Here is a 21,166-nt window from a genome sequence, read left to right as displayed (position 1 = left end):
GGTGGTTTTTTTGAGGCACTTAGTTCCTGCAGAGACGCAACCTTTGAATCTCCTTCAGGGGTGGAGACTGGGAATAGGGTCAGTGAAAAGCATGGGTATTCTTGGTGTTTCTGTCTTCTAGGAGCAGGAAGAAGGGAACCAGCCCTTTCCCTCGGACTTTCCAGTTAATTTCCTCCAGGAAGAAACCACTAGACTGGTGGGCTGGGGCCAAGGTCATGGCTCGGGTACTTTGTTCCAGCCCTGAGACCCGATCCAGCCTTCTGGGTTACCCTTTCCATTCAACACCTGCAAGACCCAGCAGAACTGATTTTCTCTAAATATTCCCACCGTAGCCCTTCTGTAAGCAAGCTTACATCTTTTTAGTTTTCATCTTCCAAAACATTGAAATACCTTAATTCTTCTTGTCTCCCCTCTTCTTGCTCTTGGTGCACCAGTATTTCTTTATATTTTAGAGTCATCTGGGGAGAGAGGAAGGAGAAAAACCCATGCCCTGCTTTCAGTGTTTCATTGGAAGCCCAACGAAGTTTCTCAGAGTTTACAAGGTGTTTGCAGGAGTGATTATTGCCATGTGTTGATCCTTTCCCACGTGGTCTCCAAACCCCATCAAACATTTGTTGTGCATGGGCATAAGCCTGTTTGTGCCGATGGAGTGGAATTCAGGGTCCTCCGTTCGCATTTACTAGTCTTCTTTTTAGTTCTGCCTCATTGGTGCTTTACCTTGCTATCCGATGGGAAGTATCCTCCCCATGAACTTTAGTGTTATGGACTTCTACAGCAGAAGTGTTGTGTAAGCCACAGAGCCAACTCACAGTGGGCACTTTTTCTTGGGACCATGTGTCTTGCAAAGCAGCAATTTCAAACACCAGCTGCAGGAAGCCACCGTCACAGCCGATGGCCTTGACGTCAGTTTTATTTGTAGGTGTGGGAGAATCGCCCCACGAGACAGAATCCTTGCTCTGCCAAGACTGTGGCAATTATCTTCGCCAACTTGTGTTTGTAAATAACCTGAGTCCCTGGGTTTCTTCTTTGGGTTGGAACATGGTGGGGTTGGGTTTGAAGAAGACATGAATGATGTTCCTTGGAACCCCTGGGGCAGCGTGGATCTTTCGAGAGCGGGCAGCTGACCCCATTGCAGGAAGGCTAACGGTGATGCAGCTGAATTTGTGTCGCTTTGAAAGCTGGCTCTGGTTCGATCCAGAGCCAGTACTGGACTTAGCTTCCTGTGGACCGGGAGAGGCCACAGCAGAGTCCCGTGAAAGCTGGATACGTTCCTATAGGAATCTGAGGGCCACTCTGGAAAGGCTAATTGAGGCACTCCAGACCCTTAATTAGAGGTTCTAGATCCTGGCTGTGCATGGAACTCACGTGGGTGTTCTGTAAATCCTGATGCCCACGTGCCTCCCCAGTCTGCAGACCAACCGAATGAGAAATGGGGGGAGGGACCCACCGTCACAGTTGCTAAAGCTCCTGAAGGGAGGAGGGACAGGGTGCAAATTACTGCTATGTACATTTTTTTTTATCCCATTGTTGCTACATAAGCAAAAAACTCATTTAAAATTTGCATTATTTTGAACTACTTTGGATTTAGGGGAAGTGAAAATAATTCACGGCACAGTCATTTTGACACACGCTTTTGCAGCTGTTGTGGTGGGGCAGACGTTTCTCTCTCTCAAGAAGGAGAATGAAGGGGTGGCTCTTTGAATGGGGATTCCAGAACATTCAGGGCAAACTCCTCGTGGATTTCACTCTTCTGGAGCTGTGGTGGCAGAAATAGTGGGCAGGATTGGGCACTGACCAGATGTGACCTCCCTGATGTCCCGTGTCTCTCTTGGTGTGCGCAGGGCCTGTGGCTGTCATCAGTGGCGAGGAGGACTCAGCCAGCCCGCTGCACCACATCAACCATGGCATCACCACGCCCTCCTCGTTGGACGCCGGGCCGGACACGGTGGTCATCGGCATGACCCGTATCCCGGTCATTGAGAATCCCCAGTACTTCCGTCAGGGACACAACTGCCACAAGCCAGACACGTGTGAGTACTGGAGTAGAGCGTTGTCCCTTCCGGGGGAGGGCGGGGGAGGGTGGCATGGCAGTAGACCACGTAGCTGGGGTTCTGGAACCTTCTGAGGTGACCTACCACCTGCTAACCTCCCACTCTCTTAAGAGACCCTCCCTGTTTGTCTCAGAACTTGAAAAATAGCCTGAGCAAAGGGTCTCCACTGGCGCAGAGTCCCCTGGGCAGAGAGGGTTCAGGGCAGGGAGCAGCCTGGATGCAGGAGGCCCCGCCCCATGTGGAGAGGTGCTCCCAGTATGGCAGGGGACACAGACAAGGCTGGTCTTCTCCATGGACCTGGCCTCTGCATTTAGGCAATGTAACCTGACTCTGTCAAGATAATAGGCCCTGAGGTCACCAACCCCCCCCCCCCACAAACCTCCAGGAGAAGGGAAGGGAATGAAGGGTGGGGAGTCCCATTGGAATGGAAACATCTCTCTAGCTGCCCCTCCAGTGCTCTCTCTGAGAACCCCCTCATGGCCCCACTGCCAGGACGCCTCACCTCCCTCTGCAGACGTCTCCCTCAGATCAGAGGATTCAGGGCCCCGGTTTCCTCCTCGCTTCTCGCCTGCAGTTCGTCCCAGTCCCTGTCCTTGGGTTTCTGCGGAGCTCCGCTCGGGCCTCTCCTGGCTCCCAGGGCCTCTCCGTGGCTCGGACCTTCCATTCAGCAGGTGGTCCCTTTGCCGTGTCCCAGCTTCCGTGTAAGCCTAGCAGCCCCAGTGCCCACCCTCCCCTGCTCCTGCCCTCGAGACGTGGTCAGCTAGTTCAGGAGAGATTACGGAGGCCCTTGGGGACTGAGAAGGGGAGGGCGAGGCGAAGGCCTCCTTTCACAGACAGGAAAACTGAGATTCTGGGAGGCTGCGAGTTCCTCTTCCCTGTCCCCTGGCTTCTGCCATCGCTTCTCTTCTTCTCTCTGGTGCTCCAGGGTCTCGGCTGAGGAAGAAGCACCCTGGGTCTTTCTCTTGCTCTGGCTGAGCGCTCTGTACTCGGGCCGCACCGTAGCTCTCCGAACTCTCTGCTCCCGCTGGGTCCATCTCACAGCCGAGGGGGCATCCGGCGCTCACACCGACCTTTGCTTCTGTTTTTCTGGTTCTGATTTTTAGAGAGGATGGCCACAGCGGGAGGGCCGGGGCTCGAGTCACAGTCATGTGCCTCCCCACCCTGGGTATCCTTCGGAATTGGTCTCAGTGTTTATTGGACCCCCCCCCCCCCCTGTGGAAATAGTGGAGAGCTTAGTGCTTAGAACAGTTCCGCTCTGGCTAAAGGCCTTGCCTCAGGTCAGGTTCACCTTGGATGGACAGGTTCTCCTGTGGCTGGCAGGAAAGCTTTTCTGTGATGGGAGCATGGGGTCCGGGCTTGGTCTAGAGCTGGTGATGCCGAGTTTCTGTAACGACACTGGCATTTGAACAGAGAGCGAGACATTGCTCTATTGAGCGCATAATCGATTCTGGTTATTCACAGTAGTTATGTTCCAATCAAGTCACCACAAATGCTGAATTAGGGGACGCCGAGCCATTGCTCCTAGGGGACATACAGGGTTAGGCTCCTGTGAATGTCTGGTCACCACATTGTTATCAATGAGTCAATACATAACCTGTTTCATGTGTGCGTCTGTTGGAAGATGCCTTATTTAATAGATACTGTTGGTTCATTAACATCGAACTCAGGGTCAGCGGCACGATGACTTAGGCCTGAACAAAGCTTATCTAACACACCGATCCTCTCAAACACACCCGTTTGCTCCTTAAGGCCCACCCACTCCAGCCTTCTTGCTCACAGGAATGCTAGGTGGCCCTTCAGCACTCTGCTGGGGCCATATTAAACAATGAAATCACCCACAAGTGGCTCAACTATGCAAAAAAAAAATGGCCCCAAACAGACGACAAAAGGAGCACTGGTTATGAGAGCCGAAACAAGAAGGCAGAGCATCCCACGGGAACGTGTCTGTCGGGTCACTCCCGTTTCTCCCCACTGCTTTCACGTTTATCAGGGGCCATAGTTGCCGGGAGTCCTGGTTTGGGGGTTACGTGTAAGTTTTAGCGAGGAGGCGAATCTGTAAATCCAGAATCCGTGAATAATTAGGACGGGCGATATACCCTTTAGGGGAAGTTCTGAGCTCCTGGTGTAGCGTCTCTGGGTGTCTGGGCTCGCGTGAGTTCCGGATACCAGCTTCTCCGTGGCTGTGAATGGGGGTGATTCTTGCACGTGAGAAGAAAGGTTCCTCTGGGCCATCAGAATAAGTGTGAGCCCTGGAGAGAGTCGAGGGATCTGAGTGTCTCTTAATGTCAGGATCCCCGCCGAAGCCAAGGAGCTCCGGCCCTACAAAACCGTGCAGAGAAAAAGCCTTCCTTCCTAATCCCTGGGTTTGCAATTTGAAGTGGACGTCTGAAGGAGCCAGGCAGTGCTTGCGCATGAACAAGAATGGGTCAGTGGAGACGGAGGGGAAGCAGGTTTATTGGTGAGGGAGGACCCGCCGGCATGAGAGAGCAAACAGTACGTCACCCGAGGGGAATCACGAGCGACTCCAGCTTGTTAAAATCCTCTGATATTAGGGAAAGTGTCCTTTTCAGGGAAGCAGGACATTTTGTCTGCTCAGTAGACAGCGGATGGCTCCTAATTATTTCCTGAAAACATCTGTGGCAACAACCGTGCCTTGTCCCTGGGTCTGGCCAGCCCTGCCTCTCTGAGTCCCTGGTTGATGCGCTGGCCCTGCCCCTCAGCTGAGACTTGCCAGCTAAGCCACTGCCCGTCTCTGATTACAAAGGCTTCTTGGGCTGAGAGAACCGAGTGACTCTGAGACACGGCGAGTGTGATGAGACACTATCATAAATAATTAAAGCCACAGGCACTGGGGCAGATAAGGAAGCGGAGAGCACTCGACTCTGCAGGCAAGTCTGGGCTCGCGCCTTTGGGGAAAGGGCGAGAAACAGGATTCGGGGAGAAGCGCTCATACTATAGGCCCCCCGAGGACTCACCCGTCTGATTCCCTTCTGCATCCCTTGTGAAAATGTGCAGCGTGGGAAGCCATGGCAGGGACATCATGCCACCTGACTTGAGACAGCATTTCCCCGAGTCTCCCCGTGATGCACGGAGCACGAAAGCACTTTGCTTTCTTCAGCATGTGTTCATCATAAATGGTGGGACCTTTGCGACCGCAGTGATCAGGATGCCTCTCCTTCCCCCCCGTCTGCTTTCCATCTGGTCCGTAGCGTTTCTCAGAGCGTGTCAGGCCTGCAGGGAAGTCTGGAGAGCCCCTCGTGCCGTCCCTTATCAGAGGGCTTGAAAAAGCCCCCAGTGGGGGGTAGGTATGGAATCTCGTGCCTAACGAGGCCCCCTCGTTGTTTACTGAAAGCCCTCACCCGGCCGACTGGGGGCTAGGGCCTACAGAATGAGACACCACAGCGCTGGCCTGGAGGGGTCCGTGGGGAGAAGTCAGGAGGTGTTTTTGTAGCAACATGGGGCCTTGGTTACCGTGGTCACCCCTGTGACAGCCCTCGGCCCCGGTCTCCGGCTGCCGTCCGGGGAGTCAGGCTCTGGCTCTTTCCCGCAGGCCAGCTGGAAGGCGCTTTGGCTCTGCTTCCTGCCCAGAGTTCCCTGTTCATTCCCTTTCCCAAACCCATTCTCAAAAGACCTTTTGCCTCTGGGTTGAGACAGCAGAGGCCATCTGGGGAGTCACCCTGTGTCCTCCCTCCCTCTCTTCCTCTGTGCCCCGGTCAGGGCACCTGCCTACTTCGCACATTGTCACCTTCCCAGAGCTAGCCCTCCCCCACCCTCCATCCCTCGGATCTCTTCCTCTCCCGGTGGGTGGGCCGGTGCCCAGGGACCTCTCCCCGCCCTGGCCAGCCCTGCCTGCCTCTTTCTTCCCCTGCAGAGAGCACCTGCTTGCTCTCCTTGCCGTCACCCCCAGACCTCTTTAGGGTCCTTGTTTTGCAGCTCCGTGTGTCTCTCCGCTTCCCCAGGAACCCTGACTTCACCAGCCTTGATCTCTTTGCAAATCCGATCACACTCCCCTCAGTCCCCATCGTCAGCATCCAAACCTCTCTCGCTGAGCTGACTTTCCTCCTTTTCATCTGTTCAGTTCATATTTATTGAGGGTTTGTGGGAAGCCTTCCTTCAGGCTTTGGAAACAATGAAGAATAGGGCACTCACGGTCCCTACCCTCAGGGACTTGCTGCCAACGGTAGCTGTTCTCCAAGATGCAGACGGCAACCCCCCCCTTCCCTGGAGACCGCTCACGGAGCCTAGGGTTGTCCCCCTCCACCTTTCTGCCCGTGATTTCCCCAGCCTCTACCCCTGGCAGCTTCTTTCCAGAATGTCGATCCCACACCAGCTGCTGCTCTTGAGTCATTCCTGCTTGAAAGGCCCTGTCTCTTCTCTTGGCTAGGCCCCCACACCCCTTTCTTCCTTTCTTCCTCTCTGCCCCTAGTCATTGTTCAGTGTCTGGCTCATTTCCAACCTCTTCCTAGGCCCAGGCTGTGGCAAAGTGACCCTTTCCCCCCGGGAACCCCTGGCCTAGAGTAAATGTCACGAATGACTTTGAATCAAATCTTAGGTCATCCTGTCACTTCTCAAGAATGTGTGTTCTGTTTTGCAAACTTGACTTTGAATATATTCCAAGAAGTAGCTCTCACGTGTCACAGTTCTTCTGTTCCCTGTGGACGATATAGCCTGGGCCTAGGGGCCAAGGGCATGGCAGCTAGCGCCGTGTGCCGAATGAAACCTGGCGAGTGTATCTTTGTGGCGCGGGCTTTCTAGAGAAGGCATGGACAGAAGGCATGGACAGAAGGCACGGTTGCTGATCTACCTCAGCAGCCTCCTCTGGACCCAGCATGAGGCTGGTGTCGTGCATCTTTTGTTCAGGGGACCTTGCACCCCCTCCCTGAGGAAGAGGCTGCTGTTCCCATTCTACTGGTAGAAGACTGAGGCTCATTGAAGCTTATGCACAGAGAGTTGCCACTCAACCGCCCCACTTCCGTCACCTGTTGTCACCATCTCCCATTGGTGTGGTGCATTCGTTACCACTGATGACATATTCTAGCCAACTGAAGTCTGTGAATCACAGTAGGGCTCACTCTTGGGGTCGTGTAGTTGGTTCTGACAAAAGCAGGTGGTGTCTCCACCATCACAGTGTTGCGTAGAACGGTCTCAGTGGCCTTCCAGACCCTCTGCGGCCCACCTGGTTCTCTGCCTTTCGCATCCCCTCGTGGCCATTGGTCTCTTATTGTCTCTAACCACCGGGCCTTTCCTGGGTGTCCTACGGTTGGAATCCTTTTCTCATCGGCTTCTTTCACTTGGTAACGGGCATTTGCGGTTCTTCCATGTTTTCATGGCTTGACAGCTTTACTGCTTCCTCCCACAGTGTGTCGCTCTGTCGTATGGGTGTACTGCAGCCACTTACCTGTTCTCCCACTGGAGGATGGCGTGAGCTTCCTGGGGCTGCTGGGACAAAGTACCCCGAACTGGGGGGCTTCGAACAACAGAAATGTGTTGTCTTACAGTTCAAGAGCCTAGAAGTCTAGAGTAAGGAGTTGTCAGGGGCCACAGTGCCTTCGAAACCTGGAGGGGAGCCCTTCCTCGCCCTTATTTAGCTGCTGGTGGCATTTCCAGTGTCCCTTGTCACCATGCCACTCCAGTCCTCTTTCCTCCGTCCGCACATGCACACCTGGCCTTTTGGTTTAACCACCCCCACCCCCATTCCAATATGACCTCATCTTGACTTGACTTCTTATTACATGGATATTGACTCTGTTTCCAAATAAGGTCACATTCTAAGGTACTGGGGATTAGAACTTCAACAGGTCTCTCCTTGGAGGCACACACTCAACCCATCTCTGTTGCTTCCTCGTTCGGACGATGACGAGTAAAGCTCCGATAAGCATAGGTGTGCAGGTTTTGCGTGGACACCTGGGTGTGCGCGGTTGCTGGATTATATGGTAGGAGTCTGCTCGGCTTTGGGAGAGACTGCCAGACTGGCTTGCAAAGGGGCCGTTCTGAGTTCTGTTCATTTCCTAGGAGACTGGCCTCCACGAGTCAGCTCCCTCCAAGGCTCTTCTGGATCTTGTCCGTGCATGCCTGCGTTCTTAGCGTGTTTCCTGGAGTGCATTTGAGTGTGTGTGTGTGTGTGTGTGTGTGTGTACCTTCTCTTGTGCTCTGAACTATACCAGCAATTGATGACAATATAATTCTTGCTGGATATTCACAAAGGTGAATAGTGAGCCTACTTCCCCTCTCACTTGTCACTGGTCAGAGGCCCGTCAACCCTGTTCCCTGCAAAACCAGCCCCTCGGTTGACTGACAGGAGTGTTTACTGTGACGTCAACCCCAGCGCCGGTTGCCATCACCTTTCCAGCCTCTGATTCCCTTTCTGGTTTGGTTTCCCTGAAGCCTTGTGAACGCCTTCTCTTTCCGTATGGGTCACTGTCAAGCCAGCCCTACACTTCCAGGCCTCTCACACTGGTTCCACTTTTGGCTGGTTGGTTGGCTTTTGGTCTGTTTACCAGATTTTTTTAAAATTTAAATGCAATTAATTGGGGCACCTGGGTGGCTTAGTAGGTTAAAGGTTCTGCCTTTGGCTCAGGTCATGATCCCAGGGTCCTGGGATCGAGTCCCACATCGGGCTCTCAGCTCAGCGGGGAGCCTGCTTCCTCCTCTCTCTCTGTCTGCCTGCCTCTCTGCCGACTTGTGATCTCTGTCTGTCAAATAAGTGAATAAAATATTAAACAAATAAATGCAATTAATTAACATATAGTATGTTAGTTTCAGAGGTAAAGGTCAGTGATTCATCAGTCCTTCTGTAACACTCCGTGCTAATGACATCACGTGCCCTCTTCAATGTCCATCCCCCAGTTACCCCATCCCCCATCCCCCTCACTTCAGCAACCCTCAGTTTGTTTCTTAGGATTAAGAGACTCTTATGGTTTGTCTCCCTCTCTGATTTCACTTTGTTTTATTTTCCCTGTCTTCCCCTGTGATCCTCTGTTTTGTTTCCTAAATTCGATGTATGAGTGAGATCATGTGATAATTGTTTTCCTCTGATTGATTGATTTTGCTTAGTATAATACCCTCTAGTTCCATCCATATCGTTGCAAATGGTTTCTTTTTGATGGCCGCATAATATTCCATTATATATATGTACTACATCTTCTTTATCCATTTATCTGTTGATGGAAATCTGGGCTCTTTCCACAATTTGGCTACTGTGGACATTGCTTCTATAAATTTTGGGGTGCATATGCCCCTTTGGATCACTGCATTTATACCTTTGAGGTAGATACCTAGTAGTGTGATTGCTGGGTCATAGGATAGTTTTATTTTCAACTTTTTGAGGAATCTCCATACTGTTTCCACAGTGGATGCACCAGCTTACATTCCCAACAATGTAGGAGGGTTCCCCTTTCTCTGCATCCTCGCCAACTTCTGTCATTTCCTGATTTGTTAATTTTAGCCATTTTGACTGGTATAGGGTGGTATCTTATTGTGGTTTTGATTTGTATTTCCCTGGTGCCAAGTGATGTGGAGCATTTTTTCTGGTCTGTTGGCCATCTGGATGTCTTCTTGCAGAAATGTCTGTTCATGTCTTCTGCACATATCTTTTTCTTTCTTTCTTTTTTTTTTAGATTTTATTTATTTATTTGACAGAGATCACAAGTAGGCAGAGGGGCAGGCAGAGAGAGAGGAGGAAGCAGGCTCCCTGCTGAGTGGAGAGCCCGATTTGGGGCCCAATCCCAGGACCCTGGCAACATGACCTGAGCTGAAGGCAGAGGCTTTAACCCACTGAGCCATGCAAGTCCCCTGCAAATTTCTTGATTGGATTATTTGTTTCTTGGGTGCTGAGTTTGATAAGTTCTTTACAGATTTTGGATACTAGCCCTTTATCTGGTATGTTATTTACAAATATCTTTTCCCATTCTGTTGGTTGTCTTTTGGTTTTGTTGACTGTTTCCTTTGCTGTGCAGAAGCTTTTTACCTTGATGAAGTCCCAAGAGTTCATTTTTGCTTTTGTTTCCCTTGTGTTTGGACACATGTCTTGCAAGGAGGGGTTCCGTTTTCCATGCAAGTCTCTGTAGATTTGAACCGTAGGTGTGTATTTAACTTTTAGCCCCTCTTGGCTGGTCACGTCTTCATGCTGCTTCCCCAGATTTGTCCCTCATCTTCCTGGGCTGATCTGGCAGCTCTGTTCTGGGATCTTCTTCATAGCGCCTTGTTCTCATGAGGTGGTCTAACCCATCTCTGTTGGTTTCCTCAGACTCTCTTTTTTCCTTTGTTCCCCGGCCAGTCGGCATGCGTTCACTGATTCCTCACAACATGGCAGACACTCAGCAAAGGGCCCTGGCATGGAGTGGAGGACTTTACCACCTTCCTGACTCCTCTCTGGTCACATGGCTGCTGTTTGGGGGTCCCAGCCTCATTGTCTTTCCCCGGGGCAACTGCCTGATGCATTTCCATACCAGGCTACAAGACACGGATCAACAGGCCTGTGCCCCGTCTGTTGGAACCTGTGGTTCCTTCAGCAGAAGGGTGTGAGCAGCTTGCCTCCTCCTCCTTTTATGGGCTGGTCAGCCATGGAGATTGCCTTTTCTGGAAGAGAGGCTGCTGAAACTGGTTACCGCTATGGTGGGGAACCCGAAGCCCGTGTGTGTAATGCAGTATTAATAGCTCGTCAGCATGATAGAGATTTCTGTCACCTTCTGTACTAACAAACATCGTTTAGTGCAGGGTAATGATGGGTGTTTATTCCCAGCCACTTAACTCCGCGTAATGGACTTGCGGATGAAATATGGAAAATGGGCTCCCTTGTCTGGGAGGCTGGGGCCTCTCCTGCCACGAGGAGCAGAAACGGCGGCCGCAGCAGCTGCTCCTCTAGAGAGAGGCTTTCTAGATTTTTCTGTAGTGGAAGTTCTGATGGACTTGCCTGATGGAGGGAGGGGGATCTGGTTCCAGGGCTGGGCTGGGAGCTCCGCCTCTGGGAGTGCAGTGGAGAAGCTGAAGCTGGCATACCGGGGACTGCCCTTTGCTCCTGGTGGCTGACTGAGGGGCAGGCTGGGCTACCTGTGACACGGCGGGGGCAGGGCTTCCGTGGCCTCTCCTCCTTTATTCTGCTGTAGATCGGATCCTGGTGAAGATAATATTGACCTTTGCCTTCCCCTTTTTCATCGATGCCTTGTCCCCAGGCCTTGCTTGCCAGGTGGTCTTTTGTAGAACTTTTTCTTTTTTTTAAAGATGCATTTATCTATTTTAGAGACAGAGAGAGAGAGAGTGGGCATTAGGAGGAGGGGCACAGGGAGGAGAAAGAGAATCTCAAGCAGACTCTGTGGGGAGCCCAATGTGGTGCTTGATCCCAAGACCCTGCGATCACGACCTGAGCTGAAACCAAGAGTCGGACACTTAACTGCGCCACCCGGGCGCCCCTCACAGAACATTTTAAGTGAGTGTAAGTTAGGATTGTTTCCCTCTGGTTCCTCTTCAGTCCTGTTTTCAGACACAATTAGAATAAGCAGTGGACCCGTGAGGATCCTGCCATGCTACTGTAGGGAGCCCAAGGTTTCTGCAGGAGAGGATGGCTCAGGCACATTCCCACTTAACTTTCTTTCTAGAAAGAGCTGGAATGTGCCGCAGTAGGCTATCTTGGGAGTCGAGACCATGAAGTCCTGGGCCCACAGACTTGTGCTCAGGGTCTCAGCCCCTGAAGAGTAACCTCTGTTGTTCACCGACTCCCAAGACCCCCAGATGTGTGCATCACCTAAGCGTGGCATCTTGTCTTGGTTCTCCTCTGTCCCAGGAAGAGAAAAAAAGAAAAATCAAATGACACCATTTCCCCTAAATTATCTGAGTACGCTCAACCTTCCCGAGCACACACTTTGGAGCTGTAACCAGACTCACCTCCCTCTCCCCGAGCCAAGACGACCTGCCCTCCTGTTGAATATCATGACCTCATCTGTTCTGTGCTCCCGCGCCATAATCACATACTCAAAGTTAGTAGCTGCATGCAGTCTTGCTAATTAAGTAATTAGGCATAATTGTGCTCACTGTAAATACACAGTAATTGGCTCAAAAAAAGTACTTGGGGGATAAGCATGTGCTTCAAGGTGGAGGAGGTGAAGCGCGAGAAGCCCCCCAGCCTGGGGTCGCATCACGGCAACGCGGGCCCGCAGGGAGGTTACACCCAAAGGTGGAGAGTGAGGAGGTTGGGGTGGGCAGCACCTTTGCTTCCTGCTCCGGGCCCTATGAGCAGAAGGACTGCTCGTCCCCTCGGCATGTCCTCAGACTTGTCCTCAGGGAGTGGAGTCGAGACCATGAAGTCGAGACCACTGACTCCTTTCTGGAGATCCCCCCCAGCTCAAGCCTTCCCAGACATACCTTTCTCTCTTCTCCTCCAGCTGGATTCTGGCGTCCCGTCCACTTTGAGATTTTTCCGGGTGATAATTCAGAGCCAGCCGAGAAATACACACCGGGGTCGGAGAGGACCCCAAAGTTGGGCTTGATGGCCGGACCGGAGGAGACGGCTGGGACGGAAAGCCAAAATGGGCTTCTCGGTGGCTCTGCCAGTGCTTTAACTCAGGAGGCACACACGGGTGGTGAATGTGCAGAACAGATGTTCATCCAGCTGTGGGGAGGAGGGCCGGGGTCGGCCTCACCTTTTGCAAGTCAGGGAGCTCCGCCGGCCTCTGGAACACTGCACAGGCAGGGAGAATCTCCCTTTTCTGCGTCAGCCCTGCTCTGAGGAGAAGTCGGATGGCAGGTGATGGGCTCTGCTCATCTTCCCCATCAGATACTTCTCAGAGGGAGGAGCCGGGGACACAGGTTGAGGGAAGGGCTGGGCTTACCCCCCGTGTCTCCAAGGAGATAAAAACCCCTCTTTTATGGGCAGAGCCTAAAAGGCAGGAAGAGAGAAAAAAGAACCTCCCTCCCATCCTAGAGGTGAGCAGGGGGCTCTGTCATTCGTGGTGGTCCCTATTAGTATTCTCTTTCCAGAAGCCCTTTTCCAGGAGAAGATGGTCATCATTTCCATTTCCTCTGAATGAACATATGAGTCATAATCCTGATGGCAGGTTGCCAAAGAGGCCGGAGGTTCTCGCTCCCACTGTGCTGTATTCTTAATGGTCCAGAGCTAAAAACCCGAGGGCTACCCATCTCTTAGCCAGAATCCCAGAGTCCAAATGCCCTTCCAACTTCTCCCCAGCTGCCTTGAGTGTTGTGTGCTCTGAGACACGTGAATAGGCATTTCTCAGACACAATGTTCCGTGGTCAAGGAAGTCCAGGAAAATGTGGATTAAGTCAGTGGCTTGCTGTGGGATCCTGAGAGCCTTCAAGGATAAAGGTCATTGCAACTTTGCAAGAGGGGCCTCGGCTCTGCCAATTTCCCGGATTGATTGAACCTCTGAGCCTGATTCTAGAGGTGTACCTGTTTCAGCATCTTGTGGACACAGATGCTCAGTGGGTCACATTCTGGGCTGTTCTGGGGGTTTGGGGTTCTGTGTTTGCCTCCCCAGCAGATGTGGTAAGTCATCTGACAGAGGGCCCAGATGGGCCTGAACCCGTCTGGCATGTGCGCTGTTACATTTCTTCCCAAGCCTCTGGGAGGGACAGGAAGTGGCTGCGTTCCATGGGAATGCCCAGAGTTGGGGTGGTGGCATTCTTCGGGATTTCTGGCAGGGAGCTAAGTGCCCTTCATTCAGATGGATCAGGGGGTCTTTGTCTGTTGTTCTCTGCCTAGAAGCTCTTGCAGGTGCTTCTAACACTTCCTAAACCCCCAGATCCGGAGATGCTGGTCATGGCCAAATTTTCACTGCATTCCTGCTTCCTGCATTTCACTGTTTCCAAGCAGATTTGCCACTTAGGCTTGAAATCTTAGGGAGCTGTTCCTAAGGGGAAAGGCACAATGATACAGGACGCTGCCTCCCAAGCCACTGTTTCCAAACCATTGTGCGGCGCGTCAGAGCACCTCTTTATTTCAGCAAGGGTATTCAGTGTTCTTGGCATGGTGCGGGCCAGGGCAAGGTCTCCGCCGGCCAAGGGAGGGAATGGAACCCTTGGCTGTAGGGCGTTCTTTTTCATTAGAAAAGGAAGTACAAGGAGAGAGAGAGAGAGCGAGAGAGAGAGAGAGAGAGAGAGAGTGTGTGTGTGTGTGTGTGTGTGTCTGTGTGTTGGGGAGAGGCTGGTCCTAGATCTCCGTCCCAGCCTACCAGCTCCGTCCCTGTGTAACCATGGGAAGGGCATCTGTCCTCTCTACACTTGAGATGAGGAAACACAACCCCTTAGCTGACAGTCCGTGAGACGCGGCGGCACGAGAATTTGGAAGCGCCCTGTCCGCCTGCCTCAGTGACACGTACGTGATCATCCTTCCCTTGACAACAGTATTTTTACGACTGTTGTTCTACTCCCCGATTCAAATCTGCTGTTGGGGGAAACCAGCTTGGTGGTGTCGGAAATAGAGGTTCTCGAAGCCTGGTGGTACTTCTCAGCAGACAAGAATCCTTCCCTCACATGACTTCTCCCCACCTCTAAGGGGGAGGATTTTATCACCCGGCTCCGTAGCCCCAGAGATGCTCTCTGGAGTTGGAGCTGTGATATGTCGGTTGTCAGGAAGTCATGGGTGTAGTTGGGCAACGGACTCCGGCCGATTTCCTTTTGGGTTAATGGACCCAAAAGCCGTGAGCCCAACGCGGGGAAAACAGAGTCATTCGTGGTGGGGTTCTTGGGTTCTGTTGGTTTTTATTCCTTGTTTTTACCCTTCCTCTTGCCAGCAGATATGATTTTGTTGAAGCTGCAGGGCCCATAAGCCTCCCTGCTTTCCTGTAGTCCTGTCCAAGTGCCTCACACTGGGTGACTTCTGCATCTGTGCCCTTATGGTACCCTCTGCCGTTAGGGCTTCAATGCCCATCTGCTCAAGTGCCTTTTTTTTGCTTGTTCTTTTTTATTTTGTTTTGTTTTGTTTTGTTTAAGCATTTATTTGTTTGAGGAATCGAGAGAGAGAGGGAGAGAGAGAGGACATGAGTGGGTAGGGAGGGGCAGAAGGAGAGGGAGAAGCAGACTCCCCGCCGAGCAGGGAGCCCGATGCGGGGCTCGATCCCAGGACCCCGAGATCATGACCAGAGCTGAAGGTAGACGCTTAACCCACTGAGCCACCCAGGCACCCCTTTGCTTATTCTTATACATAAGCATACAATCCCTTCACTCTGTCTCAGCAAACACCATGAGACCTCCAGACACAGACGTCCACGTCTGTGGGTCTTGTTGTATTCACACACGTAGCTGGTGTTTTGGACACTGACTGCATCAGTTAAGATCCTTCTGGCTCTGCATTCTAGGCCATCGTGAGCCAGTGGCTTCCACAAAAAAGGAAGCGTAGCATCACGTAACCCCAGTAAAGAGCTAGGGGAGGCACCTGGTGCGTGAGGACTTCAGCTCGGCTCTTCCAGGATTCTCTTGCTTCTGTCTCTCTGTGTTCTGCTTTACCACCAGTCTGGTCCTCCTCATGATTACAGAATGCTGGCCAGAGTGTCAGCCATCACCTCTGAGGCACATGGACCAAGGACAGCACAGACTTGTCTCTTCTTGTGTGTCAACTGAAAAGGAGAAAACCTTTCCCGGAAGCCCCCCGCAGTCTGCCTCCTGTCTCGTTGGCCAGAATGATGCCATCTTCCTAAAGCAGTCACCCGCAAAGAGAGTGGGATCCCCACTGTACCTTAGGCTCATCCAGATCATCCTCCGGCCTTGGGGACGGAGCTCCTTTTCTCACCCTGAGCTGCGGGGCTGCCGGGAGGGAGCGGAGAGATCCCTCCATGGAATCAGGGCTCTGTCACAGGGAAGAAACAGGAAGTGGCTGTTAGAAACGATGGGGGCTGCTCCTGGAGTTCCCCTCCGAGGTGAAAACAGGCTCCCCGCACTACTTGGCCTTGCAAGTGGCTCCTGGCTTGCTCTGCTCTTCGGAGGGTGAGCAGAGGCCTCTTGGGGTGGAGGCGGTAGGAGGAGTCTGGGAGCACCCATGCTGGGTCAGTTCTCCCCCGCGTGTTTCTCCTTTTAGGGAGAGCAAGCTGGGTCATTTGTGGTGGTCGCCAGTGCTGTTCTGGTCTGGACCACGGGCCTGCTAACTTTCAAGGCTATGCTTACATGCCCGAGCAAAGAAACGTTCCTTCAGGCGGCTGGAGCTGGATATGGTGATCTCAGCCAGGCCAGCCGTGTGAGTTCCTGGGAGCTGCTGTTGGATCCTTTGGGAGCAGAGTTTCTGGAGAGTAGGTGGGAGCAGGGGGTTGGTGAAGAGAGAGCCAGGGCAGGGGTAGTGGGGGGAAGAGCAGTAACATCCCCTCGATACTTGGCCATGCCTGTTCCCAGCCAGGCTCGGAGCTTTAAGTACATTAAAACCATAATAAAACCTTTCACAGCACAGTGCTTACTCTTGGGCCCAGAAGACAGTTTAGATACAACAGATTGTTTCCTTTTTTTTTTTTTTAACGCAAACTGTATGAGGTCGGCGCTGTTGCTTTCTCCCCATTTTGCAGATAAGGAAGCCGGGGCCCAGGACAGGATCAGACCTCCGCTGCAGGCTCTTAGCTGGGAAATGACAAAGCCGAGATGGGACCCAGCCCGCCACCCGCACTTCCCCTCATAAGGTCTTTCTACAGGAAACCTGCCTGGGCTTGTAAGGGCTGTGACCCCCACTTGACAGATTAGGAAACTGAGGCTCAGGGAAACTCACGCTGCCCCGTTGAGTCAGAGCCAGGATGCACACTGTGGGGATTCAGGCACACGGCCTTGTGCTCTGGCCCCGGGCTTCCGCCCCTCATCATCTAGCTGACCTCCACCCACCTGCACCCTGTCTTCTGGAAGACTCAGGACGGTCTTGCGACCTGTCTTTTAGACAGATGCCCCCTTGGGTGGCCCATGGCCCCAGCAGAACGCAGTCCCTTTCTGGCCCTCCTGGCCTCCTCTGTAGGCAGTCCCCTCCTCATTCCTACCCCAGGAGGCCATCTGGAGCCCCAGAGGTCTGGAAGGAGGGCGTCTCAGAGTGGGCTCCAGCTAGCCGTGGACACTAGAGGTGACACAAGGGCTCCCCAGAAGTAAGAGGACCAAAGGACTCGGAGCCACGTCGGCCTCTTTCTGGTCCAGGCCTCCCCTCCACCTGTCCCTGAAGGCTGTGTAGCTTAATTTGTCGCCCAGATTGTGGCCAGCCGGGCCTCTCACCACGCACTGTGATAGCTCCCATCCCCAGACCTAGAATTCTTGGTGATGCAGCAACTCTTTGCTTTGGATTCTGCTGAGTCGGGCGGCCCTAATGCCACCGGTAATGAAGAAGTGTTGGGACTAAACTCCTAATGGCTCATTGATTGGTTGAATTATGCTCAGTGTAATTCTGAAAATAGATTTTAAATATGTGCTTGGGGATTTGTGGGGATTTGTTACTTCAGAGCCTTAACTCAGACGTGGCTGGTTTGACCAGGCATCAACGCGGGCAGCCTGGGCTGGCGCCACGCTGTTCACCGCGGCGAGACCCCCTTATCCTCCACACCCGCCCCGGAGCCAGGAAGATTGCCAGAGGGGAGTGCGGGCGGGTGTGGAAAGGCCCCCCTTGCCCCCTCATAGACACCCCTGAGGAGGGGGCTTGAGAAGGTCATCTTGGTTGACCCAACCATTGTAGATGCCTTCGTGTTCTTAGAGCGGATGGAGACCTGGATTCTCTCTTCTACTTCCTCTGCGGAATGTGGCCCTCTTTCCAATTCCAAGTTTTCACAAAGGGAAGCCTTCACAAAGGCTCAGTGGCTCATAGTCTGGCATAGTCGGGCATCATCCAGTCTACCCGACACCCTTGACTTCCAGGTCGAAGGAGGGTATGGCATGAAGGGTTTGGTGATGGGTGTCTCTGTATTATCTGCTTCTGCTTGTCTCTGCCAAGTTCATCTGCAGACAGTAGGAAAAGGCAGCAGATAATACAGAGACCTCCCGACACACCTGCAATTGCCATCCTTGTCTACGACTTTCCCTCTAGCCTATCAAGGACCTAAAACACCTTCCATTGCTGGGGTGGGGTGGGCCAGAAGGTCATGGCTGAGCCTCCATGGGGTACAGTAAGACTGTCTTTCTGAGGGGGAAATAGGTCAGCGGTCTTTTTTCCAGAGCTTCTAATGCCACTCTTCCATCTTGACCTCTCTCTGAAAGACTGTGTTTCCTTATACCCTTCCCTGGGGTCATTTATACCCAGCCTGTCATTAGAGAAAAAACAGTATCCTCGGGGAAGGGAGGAAGTAAAAACAAAACCTGGAAGAAAAGAAAAAAATTATCCTCTGCTCTAATAAAGAAATTACTGGCGTTCTACATTATGAACTGTATTAATTTTTAATGGCTGAGAAAGGAGTTGATTTATAATGCATCCTTCTCGGCTGCAGCGCCTGTCCCCAGCTAATAAATAAATGACAGGTCTCTTGTATTAAAAGTATCCGTCATTTTACATTGTTGGAATGTAAATGGCGGAGGCGTTGAGTGAGAGGCTCCGGGGAGCGGGTGAGCTTCTGCCGTGCCCAGTCGACAAGGGAGCTGGCCGCGGAGGTTGGCCTCGCTCTCAGACTGGACGGAAGCTCATTTCTCCCGCTTGGTCTCCGCAAAGTGACCCAAATAGCTCCAGCTCTTGTGGTCCAGGGGAGAGTGCGTAATGCTATGCCTCGGGACAGTTCTGATGGAAACGGAAATTCCTGGTCCTTCGGTAGCCCAGCCCATGTCTTCTCCCCGCGTGTCTTGACCAGGAACCCCAGTATAACATGTTCGTAGTGGATCCTCTGTTGACGCTGATGTATGACTCACAACTCTGGTTTGCTTCTCTGGGCCTCCTAAGTAGAAAAAAATAATAATAATAAAATAAAGCCCGCTCTTTGTCTCTGGTTCCAAGGTACTGTATACTCCTGGTAAATATTTTGGAGAAAAATCTAGACGAACGCAAAGAAGAAAGTAAGCCTTGCCCCACGCGCTGTACCCAGCCACGAATGCTGTGAGCGCGTCGGTGCCCTGCTTTCCCGTCTTTTTTTCCTTGCAGAGATATGCACACAAACAAATAACACACATAGACGTGTCTGCACCAACACATACGCTTGTATTCTGCAGCACGAGATCACAGTTGGCATATGGTTTTGTCGTCTGAATTTGTCACAGACAAATTGTATGTCACAGACCTCTATTCCAGCTCTCTGAAAATCGCGCGGCCATCCTGAGTGGCTTCGGGCTGTGTGGCCTGGGCTGTTTTCACAGGGGTGGGTGTAGCGCTGGTGATCAGTCCATCAAGAAACCCTCCTTTGTTCTCGATCGCAGTGCCAACTCCAGAGTAAACCCAACGCGGGAGAAAAATGAGGACAAAAGATGGGTTTTGCACAGAGCTCATAATTATGGAACAAGTACTCGCTGCGAAATCGATGCAAGGAGGCTGAGAGAGGAACACAGTGGCATCGTCCCTGTGGGAGGGAGTCCACGCTCCAGCTGGGGACAGAGGCCCCTCCCGGTTCCTGGTGAGCCAGGCAGAGAGCGGGTCCCAGGGACGCTGCGGCTCAGGGGGCCGGGCGTGCATAGCGGGCGCTGGCTCATTTTAAGTAGGGGGGGCCGAGGCTTGGACAAAGGCGGGTAGAGGATGGAGGGTTTGACCTCTCTCTAAAGCTAGGGGGGACTGAGGCAGGCGGAGATGGAAGCAAGGACCTTCCAGGCTGTAGTGACGGGAGCTGGAAGCAGAGACAGGCTTTGGAAGGGCAGGGATGGGGCGTCCTGGGGGACTGGAGGACCAGCCCCTGGGGGGGAGGGAGCAGACCCTGCGCGTGTATTACACAGCGTGGGTGACTGAAGCGACAGTGATGAATTTATTCACGGAATTTGCATTTAAATAGTTCTAGTCTTTATTTACCACGCTAGGCATTGTTATCAGTTTCTCAGAAACAGGTAATGACTGGAGAAGTAAAGGCGCTATTGACATTATAATAAAAAAGGTAAAGCAAAGTAGGTGATTCCCTTTGAATGGAGGGACAGTTTCCAGCAGACGGGAAGAGACCCCTGTTCCAGAAAGCGCGCAAGAAAATGAGCCAGATTCAGCGGTGGCTGCCAGCAGGTTCGACAACTTCTGACTTATTTATATTGTCTTCATAGGCTTAGAAAAATGGAAGTTTGCCTGGATCTTGAGACTAGCATTTCTGTCCTTCCACAGATGAATTTATTTCTTGATTTGTTGTGTGCGTTTCTAAACATAGACCAATGCCTTTCCCTCCTAAAAAAAAAAAAAAAAAAAAAAACAAGTCTCTGAAGTCCTCTGAAGAGGAATAAGAGGCCGTGTTCCTGGGAAGGACACGGTCCTGTGTGGCTGGAGAGGTGCGCAGGGCAGAACCCCAGAAGCATTCATTCCAGAGGCTTCGGACAGTGGCTGTCTGTCTGCCGGGGTGAAAAACGGCCACCCCAGGTGAGGTCCTGGCTGGCCCTGGTTTTAGAATCAGTCACTTGCGAGGACAGCATGGTCCCCACATTTATTCTTGCCTTCAAATCTTGGACCCCAAGTTATTCCGGCACCAGGACTTAGCTGAAAGAGTGTCTGCGTTCCTAATGGCGTTGACAAAGAGGCGGACTTGCGACCAGAGGTCTCTGGTTTCCATGTCCAGAGCGCACCTGCTCAACAAAGGGAGTCCATTTCTACCCCTCAACTTCTCAGTGAGTTCCCGTGATTTACAGTTGACAAACAGCACCCCAGGGTTTTTCTTCCTTCCATAGTGTCTGTGGAGGCCTGGCTGTTACAGCCTCACCCATGGGCGGCGCCTTCCCAGAGGCAACTCGGGGGCAAATCCTAGCTGATGGCCCCCTGGGCCGAGAGCCTGGGCAAGGGGAGGTTGGCATTCCACATCTCCGGAGACCTGTTTCAACTCTGGCCAAAAGGAAGAATTGTAGGTGATTTTTAAATGTCCTGCCACTGTACAGTTTGAACTAGCCATGGTGGAACGTTAGAAGACCATGTTGTTAGGAGACGGTGGTTCTCAAAGTGTGGTCCCCAGACCAGCGGCATCAGCAGCATCTGGAAACTTGTTAGAAACGCAAATTCTTGAGACGGCCCCTCCAGACCCACTGAGTCAGAAAGTCTGAGGGTGAGGCTCAGTGTTTTGTTTTAA

The 21,166-nt window shown here is 52.3% G+C and overlaps 1 protein-coding gene across 11 annotated transcripts in view; it reads left to right on the top strand.

Annotated features, from left to right (window-relative positions):
• NTRK3 (neurotrophic receptor tyrosine kinase 3) overlaps positions 1-21,166 on the top strand; it is a 381,734-nt gene that overhangs the window by 218,691 nt on the left and 141,877 nt on the right. For all 11 annotated transcript variants that reach the window (XM_082736044.1, XM_082736045.1, XM_082736043.1 and 8 more), the window contains one exon: positions 1,842-2,030. In XM_082736044.1, coding sequence (XP_082592170.1) covers positions 1,842-2,030 — 189 coding nt within the window. The remainder of the gene's footprint in view (positions 1-1,841; positions 2,031-21,166) is intronic.

This window comes from Mustela nivalis, assembly GCF_964662115.1.
Source record: "Mustela nivalis genome assembly, chromosome: 6".
Lineage (NCBI taxonomy): Eukaryota > Metazoa > Chordata > Mammalia > Carnivora > Mustelidae > Mustela > Mustela nivalis.
The sequence above is the reverse complement of the archived record's forward strand: the minus strand, read 5'-3'. Positions and strand labels throughout refer to the sequence as shown.